This window comes from Chiroxiphia lanceolata, chromosome 6 (genome assembly GCF_009829145.1).
Source record: "Chiroxiphia lanceolata isolate bChiLan1 chromosome 6, bChiLan1.pri, whole genome shotgun sequence".
Taxonomy (NCBI): domain Eukaryota; kingdom Metazoa; phylum Chordata; class Aves; order Passeriformes; family Pipridae; genus Chiroxiphia; species Chiroxiphia lanceolata.
Window position 1 is genome coordinate 56,515,371 of NC_045642.1, and position 12,100 is coordinate 56,527,470.

At 44.8% G+C, this 12,100-nt stretch overlaps 1 protein-coding gene across 1 annotated transcript; it reads left to right on the forward strand.

Annotated features, from left to right (window-relative positions):
- Positions 1-9,145: 9,145 nt before the first annotated feature.
- Positions 9,146-11,292, forward strand: SIVA1 (SIVA1 apoptosis inducing factor). The gene is made up of 4 exons (XM_032691144.1): positions 9,146-9,475; positions 9,582-9,761; positions 10,428-10,584; positions 11,054-11,292. Exons 1-4 carry the CDS (start codon positions 9,358-9,360, stop codon positions 11,109-11,111), a joined length of 513 nt encoding a protein of 170 aa, XP_032547035.1. The 5' UTR covers positions 9,146-9,357; the 3' UTR covers positions 11,112-11,292.
- The last annotated feature ends 808 nt before the right edge of the window (positions 11,293-12,100 follow it).

Here is a 12,100-nt window from a genome sequence, read left to right on the forward strand (position 1 = left end):
CAAATGGAGACCTGTCCTTTGAGTTCTGAGTTCTAGATGGCTGACAACAAATGGCAAAGACCTTGGTAAGCTTGAGAGCTTGACAATGGAAAGCTCCTGAAGCTCAGGAAGAAGTGAAGGGTTCCCCATGTCTCAGTACAGACTGGGAATCAGCTGGCTGTGGAGAAGCTCTGCTAAAAAGGATCTGAGGTTTACAACAGATGCCAGGGTGAATATGATGCACTTGCATCTTAAATAAAGCAAGTGTCCTACTGGGCTATACTGGGGGAATAATGGTCAGGAGATGAAGAAAGGTGTTTCCCATTACTCACATTGGTGAGTAGTACCACTGATTCCTACTGCACATCCATGGGCATCCATTGTAATGGAATGTTTTATATCCTTAAGAATTGGATGAAGAAGAAAGGGAGAACTGAGGAGATGATGTGACATTCTAGCTTCTTCAAGAATCTGCCTTGCAACAGGGAAGACCAGCTGCGGTCCCAGTGCACAGTCACGTGTATGTCAGTACCACTGTTACAACTTTGCTGCTCAGTTACCACCCCACAGCATCAAAACCAGGCAATGCAGTTCAAATTTTGAGCTTTTCATTTCATGCTCCAATTTTCTTCTGCTTCAGTTGTTCCAGCCATCGAGGCTGTGCCCTTGTGGTGCCGTTGACAATGACCGTTATCACTGTTTCATACTTTGGTTTGCTCTACAAAGTACTGCACCCAGTTTGGGTTCCTTTCCCATGGAACCAAACAAGAAATGCTCTCCAACAGTGCCCCTGCTATGCTCCAGATACTACTCAGAGTTCAGTCCATGGGACCTGACAAGAGCTGGTCAGAAGCCACCCTCCACCCACAGTGTGGATATTGGGTCCTGAGCACCAAGTGCTTTGTGTATTCATGTAGTGCTGCACTGCCTGCTAATATAGACACAGATTTTGAACATCAGCCATTCCATCTCCTCTTATCCAGTTCTTTTTCCACTTTATACTGATCCCTAACTAATAAGTAATTATTTTCTATGTGTTTCTATATCAAATGCTTAATTAAGTCTAAATAGGTTATAACCACCTTATTTCCTTTATCCATAATATCAGTTATTATTCAAGATACTCAGAGGTCATCTATTGTTAAGTCTATTTTACATTTTATCCCATTTTACATTTACCTTCATGTTTTTAGTGAGCCTTTCCTTGAAAATATTGCTAAGTCTTATGAACTACTGGGTCTAGGCTGTTAACCCTCTGGTTGTCAGCTTGATTTTTTTCCCTGCCTCCTGTGAAAATATCTCACTTTCAGTTCTCAGGTAATACAATACCACTCTCAACTCAAAAGGTTATTAAAAGCATTTCTCCCTGCCTTGATATTGCATAGAGCCATTCTTTCAAAATTCAGGAATGTAGTTTGTAGCTGGACCAACAGGGCCTCACTCATATCTAAGTGAGATAAAATACAGCTTGAAGACATTTACTAAGTTCACAAAAGGTTTTCCTTGCCATTCTGAAACAGCATTAAGTTTCTATCTATAGCTTCTAAAGGAGATTACTGGAAAAGGGAACTAAGACATCAAACCCATTCCCTGAGGATTTGGTCCACTGACTTTAAGTACATACATTCTGCAGAAAAAATGAGAATATGCCTTCAGTGATCTCTGGTTGCCTATACTGGGTACTGAAATAAGTAGCATCTCCAGCTTTGCCAGAAGAACTGAGGTTGGAGTGGGAATAAAACAGCAGGAAGTTTGTGTGCTGGGTGCTGAACTTGGCCTAAAGAACAGCTGGTGTCTGGGACAAACTAGGGGGTGGCTGGAAATTTTTATGAGCTAGGAGGAATGTCAGGCTGCTTACCTTCATTATTCAGTCGGTTATTCAGTGCCAATATCACAGTTTTATATTCAAGCCAGTTTCAGTGGTGATACATTTGTTTATGTAGGTAGCTCATCCTAAAGTTTAGGTAGTGATAAAGAATCAGTTTTAGAAACAGAGCCAGTACTGAGCACCTTCACCAGCAATCTTGAGATCTTCTAAATCTTGGAGACAGGAAAGGAGGAAAGAACAGGATTGTGTCACACCAATATTTTCTCTGAAAACCTCATGCAGAAAAAAAAAAAAAAGATGAATGCATATGCATGGCAGGAACCTACTGAGCATAAATATACAGAATAAGTTATGATGCATTTTAATGTACACAAAAAAGAGGTCAAGTGAAAGAAATAAAAGAGATGTTGTCTAGTTAAGGCATTACAAATGGGATAAGACATTTTGTCTATTAGAGATTGATTTGCCCCACACTACATATTAAAATACCAAGGCTGGTACTGATGGAAGTCGGGGCCCTATGCAAAATGCATTGATGATTTCCATGCAGGGGAAACATGCCAGCAGCATGAAAAAGTCTCATTCTATTAATTGGCACCCTGGATGGTAGGGTTAGGACTGAGCATTGCTTTCACAGCTCATACCACACCACTCATGCGAACTGCTCAGCAGAGAGCCAAGAGAATGAGTGCCTTCAGGACTTCCCAGCATAAACAGATTTCAACCAAAAGGGCTGTGCTAGGAAAATTTCCACATTAGCCCTTGTGATGGTCCCTGTAGCTGTGGCATGTTATCCTGGCAATGTTCAGGGAATTGGCTTGACTCTGTGCAGCTTCTGTTTTCTGCACAGACATCTTCTCTGTCCAGGACTGACAGCATAGTTGCACATATTTAAAATAAACACACTTTGTGAGATGCTGCTGAGGATGGTTTGTGAGACACGGTGAGTGCAGAGAGCCTGGCATAGCCCCCTGGAGCTGAATGGATGTACCCTGAGTTATTCCAGAGGCAAACATGTGAGGAACAACATATGAAGCTGTCTCAAAGTAAGGATTCATTTCCACAACAAAATGACAAGAACAGGGCTGGATGCAGCTGCAGTGTGGAGAGAGGAAAGTTTTGCCCAGCTGTTCCCATGCCATGTGTGGGAGAGGATGTTTTGTTCTGTGCAGTGCTAGTGAAAGGGCAGAGCTACCTCTCATAGCCTCTCCAAGTATATCCACACTGAATAATGTAATAGCATGACTTGGACACAGATTTAAAGAATTCCTAGGACAACGACCTAGTATTAAATGAAAAACATCGTTGCCTGCAGAGAAGGAAAGCAGAACACTTGGCACCACGTTAGGTCAGGAGTGGCTGTTATCACTCTCAGAGCTCAATTTCTTTTTTTTTTTTTTTGACAGATTAAAATAATTTGGAAAGAAGCAAAATGAAAAGAAAGTGCGTGGCAACAGAAATGAAGGCACGCTACTGATGGAAAGGCCAGGAACAACACAAAACATGAAACACATCTTGGAGAAAACAGCCCCTTTGTAAACCCTGTCAGCAGAACAATAACATCTTCACAACAGCAAAAATAATTTACAGTTTTGAGAGTGCCCTCTAGTGTGAGCAGGACCTTTGGGTGCTGTGATCTCCTGAGCAGCACTGGTGTTTCTCAGAGCTGGCAGGACAGAAACACGCTATGAAATTCAACCACACCGTGCTAATTTGAGAGCGACCATGGCAGCATGGCAGAGCCTCGGCTTAGCAGCAGCATTCCTCAAGAGCCAGCCCTTAATCCCACACATCACTGGTTTATCAAAAATTATCTTGATGCATAAACTAACTCATTAAGATGAGGGCATGAACTCTGTTTTATCGAGTCCCTGTAAAATTACTTGCTCTTGTGAACAGACAATGTCTGGTCTGGGTGCAGCCCTTTGAGCCGAGTTGTACACATGTTGTCTCTTGAGGCTGATGTACCACACAGCAGGAGGAAGGTACTGAAGAAAGGAAAGGGCCCTGAACCCTTTCAGAAAAAGCAAGTTTATTCAAGGAGGTCTGGGGGTTTTTTATCTTCAAATCCATATTGCAGAGCACGGGAAGGACAGCGCAGTGGGACTGAGCCCGTGGGGTGCGGTGCTTCACCCCAGGCCTGACAGAGGATGTGTGTGCATCCTGATACCCCATCCAACCTAACACAGGCTGCATGCTGGCACATGACCAACCACATCAGCTTCTATAATATACTTTAAAAAAATTCCATAATATTCCTTTGACCGTTTTAGCATGAAAACATTACAGAAGAACCAGTGAATTGGCCAAAATCCGCTCATTTTATATCAATACAATCAAGGAAACTGGTTATTTGAAGAGGTGTAAGAGACAGAGTTCCACCTCTAGGTATTGTGTTTCAGTTTGTTTCTAAATGGCTTAATAATGAAAGAACAGAATAAGTGGGGAATTTTTACTACAAGCACGGGGAGGGGAAGCCTTTGGTATAAGTGAAGCTGAAGGGAAAGATTAAGTATATTGGAGGCCTTTCTGATGCTTATGAGACCCTACTGTTAGGCATTTGGAACAGTCAAAAAGCTAATATAATCTCCTGGATTGATATTTATGTCCCACCTGTTCCTGACATGGAATACTTTGACTTGTTACTGTAGGTGGGTAAAGGCTGCTTGCAAAGCAAGGCATGGAGAGGAAGAAGTAAGATTGATGAATATTTAGATTCACAAAGCCAAATCAGCTATCCTGTATATTTTTTCTGATCCATCCTAAAACAGCAGGCAGAATTTTCCTCAATTTGCTCTGTTCCAAGCTTTTATTTTCCTTTTAAGAAAGCATGCAGTATTGAGTTGCAATGTCTGTGACTTACACCGCCTGTGATTTTTTTTTTTTTGCAGTCTACCTGTTTATTTCTAATCATATTTTGGAGTATTGCAAAATGTATGTCAGGAATTATTAGGGAAGGGACCAAGAAGAAAACACCGTTAAATTCATGCTGTCCAAATGAGTAGCATACCTGCAGCTGATACACTGGCCAGTCAGCTTCAGGAAGGATGTCAGGGACTATAAGAGGTATGGAAAAGGACATCTGAGGCTTAGATGTGCTGGGTGCTCTCAGCCACACAGATCCCTACTGCACAGAGCTCTTGGGGCACCCAGGGCTCCCTCCCTTCCCACATGGCTTTCCCTGCTGTGCACTGGGATGTGGCAGAGGTGATGTGGATCAGGACACACTGCAAAGGAATGCTTCAGTGTGAACAAAATACATCAGCTAGAAGGAAAAATGAAGGAGGATGATAGACATCTTCGTAGCCATGGATGTTATTCAGAGAGTCAGTAGAGCATGGTTATTCATCATCTTTTATAATATTAGACATAGGAGACAAACAAAGAAATTAACAGGCAGCAAATTGAAAACAAACTTGATGAGATATGTTTTTATAAATAATATATTGCTCGGTTCTAGATCCTGCTAGACAAAATAAGAAATTAAATGTTACTGGTTTTGAGAAGGGGACTGGAAAAATTCCTGAAGAGTGGGCCTGCTGACAGCTGTTAAACATTAAGATCGAGATGGAAATTTCGGCTCAGAAAATTTCTGACCTCTAAAATGTAGAAGTGATGAATTATGGCCAAAGTCCTTCTGTGCGTGCCCTGACTTTCTTGAAGCACTGGTAGAAATAGGAAAGACAGACTTAACAACAGCAGTCCATTTTGCTCCTTAAACTTGCTTACTGAAAATGGAAACCACTGAAAAAAAAAAATGAAATGCAATTTTCCTTTTTGCTGAAAGTGACAAAGCTATCAACCAGGCAACTTGTCTGTAATATTCACATGGGCACAGGAGAAGCACAGTAGCAAGAAAAAGACTGTAATTTTTATTCTTTGGGCTTTTTTCACAAAAAGGTTTTCAAGGATAAACCAAAATCATTGTATTTCACAATTACCTCTGGTGGTTTGGGATTTGTTTGGATTGTTTTTTCACATTCGGAGTCTCATTAACTAACCTGAAAAATCATAAGCATTAATTTTCGGGAATGCTCAAGCTTTGCCAGATCAGAGCTCAGCCTTTCTGCTACTTACAAATCACCAGTGGACCTTCCTCAAGGGTTACTGCTCTGAAACTAATAAAACACTCAGCACCATTCTGTTGGGTAACAAGTCATCAGACAGGCAGGTGACTCAATTCCCTTCCTGCAGGATGCTCAGGTGTGCTGGTGCAGAGCAGATGGAATTGTTTTGCCTTCATAGCTTACAAATAGGAGACACCTTATCAGTGGCAGATGTTATTGAGGTTGAGTCTTGCAAAGCAATTAAGAGATGTCACCACCCAAGGCTGACTCAGAGAGCTGCAACAGAACATTTCTGCACCTGCCCTGCAGTGGGGGTGGTGGCACACGTCAAATGTAATCAGCCCTCGGGGAAAGTCCCTTCCAACTCAGAATATTCTGTGATTCTGTGAAAGTGCCCTTAAATTTACCCTTTAGTGACAACACCAGTGGCACTGCTGCAGCATGAGCTGCTCTCTTTCAAATCTAATTCGTATTTGAGATCAGTGTTCCAGAGCACTCCTTCTCCACAAGCAGAATAGTGCTTTTAGCTCTTTCTTTGTAGTTCAGCCAGTTCTCAGACAGCCAAGTTCCATCCACTTGTATCCTATGCCATATTAATGAAATGTGTGATCTGCTGCCCTCTATCCCAACAGGGCTCCTTCCTACTGGGATTACATACTACATACTCCCCAGAGAGCTTCAGGAACATCAGAATGTACATCTAATGAATATTTACAGAGAAGTTTTTTTAAAGAGAAAGGAAAGACAATTAGTTTTCAATAAAAATTGTCTGCTGAACATCCTTAAGCATACATTTGTAAATACGTGCAGAAAAATCCAGAGTAGAAACCTTTACAGCTAAAGAAAGCACGGCAGGAGTCAGACTTTGGAGCTCAGGAAGGGTTTTTGTGAATTACTGTGAGTTACAACCATAGCTTCCAATCCACAGACCACAAGGATGGGCTGATCAGCTGCAGAGACACACAAAAAAAAATCACATTAACCTGTGTCAATTCACTGTGGTTGTACCTGCAAACTGTCAGTAGCTCAGCAAATGGTGGAAACATCATTTTGGTGTTTGAACAACACTCTCAAGCACATGGTGGGATTTTTGGGGTTGCCCTATGCAGAGCCAGGAACTGGACTCGATGACCCTTATGGGTCCCTTCTAACTCAAGATATTCTGTGATTCTATAGATGTAGTTAGACACTGTGCTCAGTACTGGTCTTGGTGTCTCAATAGTTTTGGAATAATTTGAGAAATGAAACCAGGGTTAGTCCGTTAGGTATTGTGGCCCATTTTCAACACATAGGTCTATATTGTATGTCTTGCATATTGCACTTTCATATAAATGATTGCCATTCTAAATCTTGTGCTAGTATTGAAATCATACACAGAAACTTTTATGAGTTTCTGAATGAGAGAAAACCCTTTTAAAAATATTGATTCTGTCACTATTTTGGGGGGAGGTGTTTACTGCTTGGGGGTTTTGGTGTTTGGTTTTTTGTTTGTTTGTTTGTTTTTCAGAAAGAAATGTACATCTGTTTGTGTAACTTGTTCTTGACCAGATTAAAACAAAGAAACCAAGAGTGTTCACAAGTCCTTTGGACTCAGCAGATTGTGAATTTATTCATGGAAAAATTACTCCTGTACTTGGTTGTGATTCTTTCCAGAGTCCTAGAGTCCATACAGGGGCAGTTTTGGATTCAGAGACCTCTCTGGAAGAACTACGACTGTCCTGTATGATTATGTTCTTCAAAAGACACAAAACATTGCACCGGAACATCGCCCCCAGTTTTAAACTTGTTCACCCTGAGGAAAACAATGTATTTTCAAAATATACACAGTAACCAGTCCAACTGCTGCTTGGAACGGTGCCTGAGGCTTTTAGCCCCTGAAACCACACCTATAGAGTTTACCTATAAATGGCAAATTAATTACAATAATCCCCTGTCGCAGCAGAAAGTCTCAGGGGACTCTGGATTTAGCTGAACCTGGCTGCCAGACCCCAAAAACTCACTGTGCCCACAGTGGTGAACCCACACCTGCTCTTGGCTGCTCTGAGGAGCCCCCCTGGAGTCCCTCTGCCAGACAGCGGGTCTCCAGCCTCCTCAGTAATTTTTTTTTAAAGTGAATTCTTGTGCTTTCGCACATTTTTTTTGGTTCCACAGCATTCAGACCGCCCAAACCTGGGCAGGGGTTGAGGCTGCAGGAAGAACTCGGTGAGCACAACATAACCTGGAGAGGGAAGGCGAGGCCAAAAGCACTGATGGGACACAAGGTTCATTAACGACTTGGACACAGGACTTAAAGAGATACTAAGTAAGTTTGCAGATGATACAAAATTGGGAGGAGCTGTAGAGTTCCTGGAGGGCAGAGAGGCCTTGCAGAGAGACCTCGAGGAATGAGAGGGCTGGGCAACCACCAAGGGTATGAAGTTTAACAAGGGGAGATGCTGGATTCTGCACCTGGGACATGGCAACCCTGGACGTACAGATAGATGAGGAAAGGGACCTGAGGGGGGTCCTGGTCGATGGCAAGTTGAATATGAGTCAGCAATGCCGTGGCAGCCAGGAGGGCCAACCATGTTCTGGGAGGCATCAGGCAAAGCATCACCAGCTGGGTGAGGAAGGGGATTGTCCCACTCTGCTCTGCACTGAGGCGGCCTCAACTTGAATATTGTGGCAGTTCTGGGTACCACAAATGTAAGAAAGGCATTAAGCCATCAGAGAGTGTCCAAAGGAGGGCAACGAAAATCATGAAGGGCCTTGAGAGGAGGGTGTGTGAGGAGCAGCTGAGGTCACTTTGTTCAGCCTGGAGAAGAGGAGACTGTGAGGAGACCTCATTGCAGCTACAACTTCCTCATTAGGGGAAGAGCAGGAGCAGGCACGGGTCTGTTCTCTGTTGTGACCGGTGGCAGGACCCGAGGGAATGGCCTGAAGTTGTGTCAGAAGTTTAGATTGGACATTAGGAAAAGGTTCTTCACCCAGATGGTGGTTGGGCACTGGAACAGGCTCCCCAGGGCAGTGATCAAAGCACCAAGCCCGACAGAGTTCAAACAGCATTTGGACAACGCTCTCAGACACATGGTTTGACTCTTGGGGTGTCCTGCGCAGAGCTCAAGAGTTTGGACCGGATCATTCTGGTGGATCCTTTCCAACTCAGAATATCCTGTGATTCTGTGAGTCTGTGTTTATGGGCAAACCCGAGTTCCAAAGCTCGTTTCTCTCCGCCCCGCCGGTTCCCCCCGGTGCGGGCGCAGGGAGGTGACGCCTGCGGGGCGGTGGCGGCGGGCGGGGCCGGGCGGGCGGTTCTGCCAACCCGGGCGGGCAGCGCCGGGAGCTCGGGACGCGGCGGGAAGCGACATTACAAGGACGACGCCCTCCCTTCCCTGCGGGAAGAACGGAGCGGTACCGCGGCTCCCAAAGTGCCCGGTCGGGAATGGTCGGCCCGGGCCCGGCGCGGCGGTGACGCGGCGGGGGCGGGCCGGGGCCGGTCCGGCCATGCCGAAACGCTCCTGCCCCTTCGGGGATGCGGCCCCGCTCCAGCTGAAGACCCGCGTGGGGCTGCGGGAGCTGAGCCGCGGCGTGCGGGGCGAGGAGTACCGGCGGGAGGTGTTCGGTGAGCCGGGGGGGCGGGCGGCGGGGAGCGCCGGGGCGGCCGAGAGCCGGAGGGATGTGATGGGGAGGCCGACCCTAACTCTGCTCTCCTCCTCTCCCGCTGGCAGAGAGGACCCGGCGGCTGCTCTTCAGGGGGGCCCAGGCGTACATGGAAGGCGCCGGTCCCGCCGCCGCCCGCCCGGCGGAGCCGGAGCCGCCCGGGGATGCGCAGGGAGGGGGACCCCGCTGGAACGGGCAGCTCCTCATCGGCCACGACGGGAAACTGCTGCGGCGGCCCGCGGAGAGGGGTAGGTGCCCGCCGGGCCCGGGGGAGGTCACAGAACCGCTGAATATACTGAGCTGGGAGGGACCCACAAGGATCCCATAAGTTTAGTTCCTGCCCTTCACACGACACCCCCAAGAATCACACCATGTGCCTGAGAGCGGTGTCCAAACGCTTCTTGAACTCTGTCAGGCTTGGTGCTGTGACCACTTCCTTGGGGAGCCTGTTCCAGTGCCCAACCACCCTCTGGGTGAAGAACCTTTCCCCAATATCCAACCTAAACCTCCCCTGACACAGCTTCATGCTCCCCTCGCGAGGAGGCTGCAGACTGCGATGAGTGGTTATAGACTGCCATGAGTGGTTATAGACTGCGATGAGTGGTTATAGACTGCATAGTTCTTCTTTATTGATTTTCCTCAAAGGAATTGTTAGATTTGAGCTTCGCTGACAGATTTGCAAGCTGTCACATATATGGTCTGCGCTAGAATCCTTTAGTGGCTTGCCACTGAGCAGAGAAAGAACCAAGAAAGTTCCAAGCAGCGCTCGCTGTGCCGGTACCTGCCCGTGTGTTCTGCGAAGTGCTGCCACCTGTAGCTGTGAGCGGAGGCTCCGCAGCTCTCGGGACTTCCAGGTGCTTTCTCTGTCTTGCTCTAAAGTACGGTCACTTCTTAATCGTATCTTTTCCAAGCAGTTCCACCCGTGGGAGCTTCCAGAGCCTGCTCATCGTGTGTAAGAACCACTGATGTCAAGGAGGTGTGTACACAGTGTGACCGGTTTGTCTGCCAGAGCTGCAGCAGGCTCTGCAGCTGCTGTAACAGAGTTGCCTGCTCTTTGTGCTCCACTGTTGAGTAAGTGCCTTTCGAGTTTCTAAGCTTATTTTAATTATATATGCCCTAAAAATTGGACCCAACAGATATCTAGCTCATCCACGTAAAGGACTTAAACTCTTTTTAAACTTCAACAGCAGTAAAACTGTCTGAAACATGCCAACCAAAATGCCTGTATGAAGCAGTATTATGAGTGCAAGTCTAGTTTAGCTTCTTATTTAAATGCTGTAGGAGGCAAAAATTCCCCTTACTTTCCCACCAGCAATGTAGTGTGCTGACCAATGATGAATGAATGCACTCCCAAGGAATAATCCTAAGTTTTTGTCCTCGTTGTTGACATTTCTGTGATATAAAGAAATACTGAATGTGCTGTGTGGGAGTCCCGTGGTTACAGTTGATAATGGAATAGGATGGCATTTATTGCTGTGTTCCAGAAACAGTTGACACACTGACTTTGTTTCTTCTGGTTTTCTTTTTTTTTTTCCCCTAGTTATGCTGATGTGGGAGAGCAAGTTCTCTGCAATGGTTGTTCAATATTTCAAGTCTGAAACTTGATGAAATAACCCTTGTGGCTAAAATGTCCATGAATTTCATGAAGTCTTCTCCTTACAGCTGGTCTATTAAGCCTTTTAGCATGTGAATTAGTTACGGAATTTCTATGTTTTATATCTTTATATTGTACTTTTAAATATTGCAGCTAAATAAACATGTATATTTTAAAGCTTTCTAGATTATTTTGAGTTGGCTTTCTCCTTTTCCCTAGTTGTGGTATGCCTGGTGTTCCTGCTGTGATAAAGAATTCAGAATATTCTCTCCATATGTTGCTCATGTTAGGACACACTTTTGTGAGATCAGAATAGAAATAATTTGCTCCTTCTGTGTTTTCACATGGGAGTGAATCCATTCTGGACACAACATTTTTTTTTGTGAGCTAAGTAGGAAAATCAGCCAGGCCTGAAGGTTTTTCCAAATAGAGAATTTGCTGATTTCTGGTTAATTGTTTTTTTAAGCTATCACAAACACTGTGATTACTGACAGCTTGAATAGTTTTAATCTTTCTATGGTAACTTTGATAGAAAAAGCAATAGTATACCAGGCTCGGAGCAGGAAAGCTTTTCTCAGTAGTTAATTTTCCAGTACCCTCCTTGCAAGGTCTTTACTGGAAAGCAGCTTGTTTGTGTGAGTTGATCATCTACACTATAAACTTCATATTGTCCTGAATACCCACTCAAAAATAGCTCAGGAAGTGGTCTGAGAAATGGTCAACACTCAAGTGTACCTTTCCATAAACCAGCTCATTCCTTGTTTTCCTTTCACATCACTGCAGAGACCAGTTTGCTTGGCATTGTTTGTGCTGTAGGAGTGAAGTAAAGTACTACTGGATAGCCTCTCAAAGTAGTTTTCTTTTACTGGTTTTGCTATGTTTCTTAAAAAAATGCTTTTCATCTTACCAACTATACGTAAGGCAAAACTACAGTGGTCTTTACCTCAGGAAAATGCTGACTTAAGTGCCTGATTCAGGACTGTAGGATAAAAA

Coding starts and splice junctions, on each gene's coding strand:
- SIVA1 (XM_032691144.1), top strand. CDS start 9,358: ATGCCGAAACGCTCCTGCCCCTTCGGGGATGCGGCCCCGCTCCAGCTG. Junction 9,762..10,427: donor GCGGCGGCCCGCGGAGAGGG/GTAGGTGCCCGC, acceptor TTTTCCAAGCAG/TTCCACCCGTGGGAGCTTCC. Junction 10,585..11,053: donor TCTTTGTGCTCCACTGTTGA/GTAAGTGCCTTT, acceptor TTTTTCCCCTAG/TTATGCTGATGTGGGAGAGC.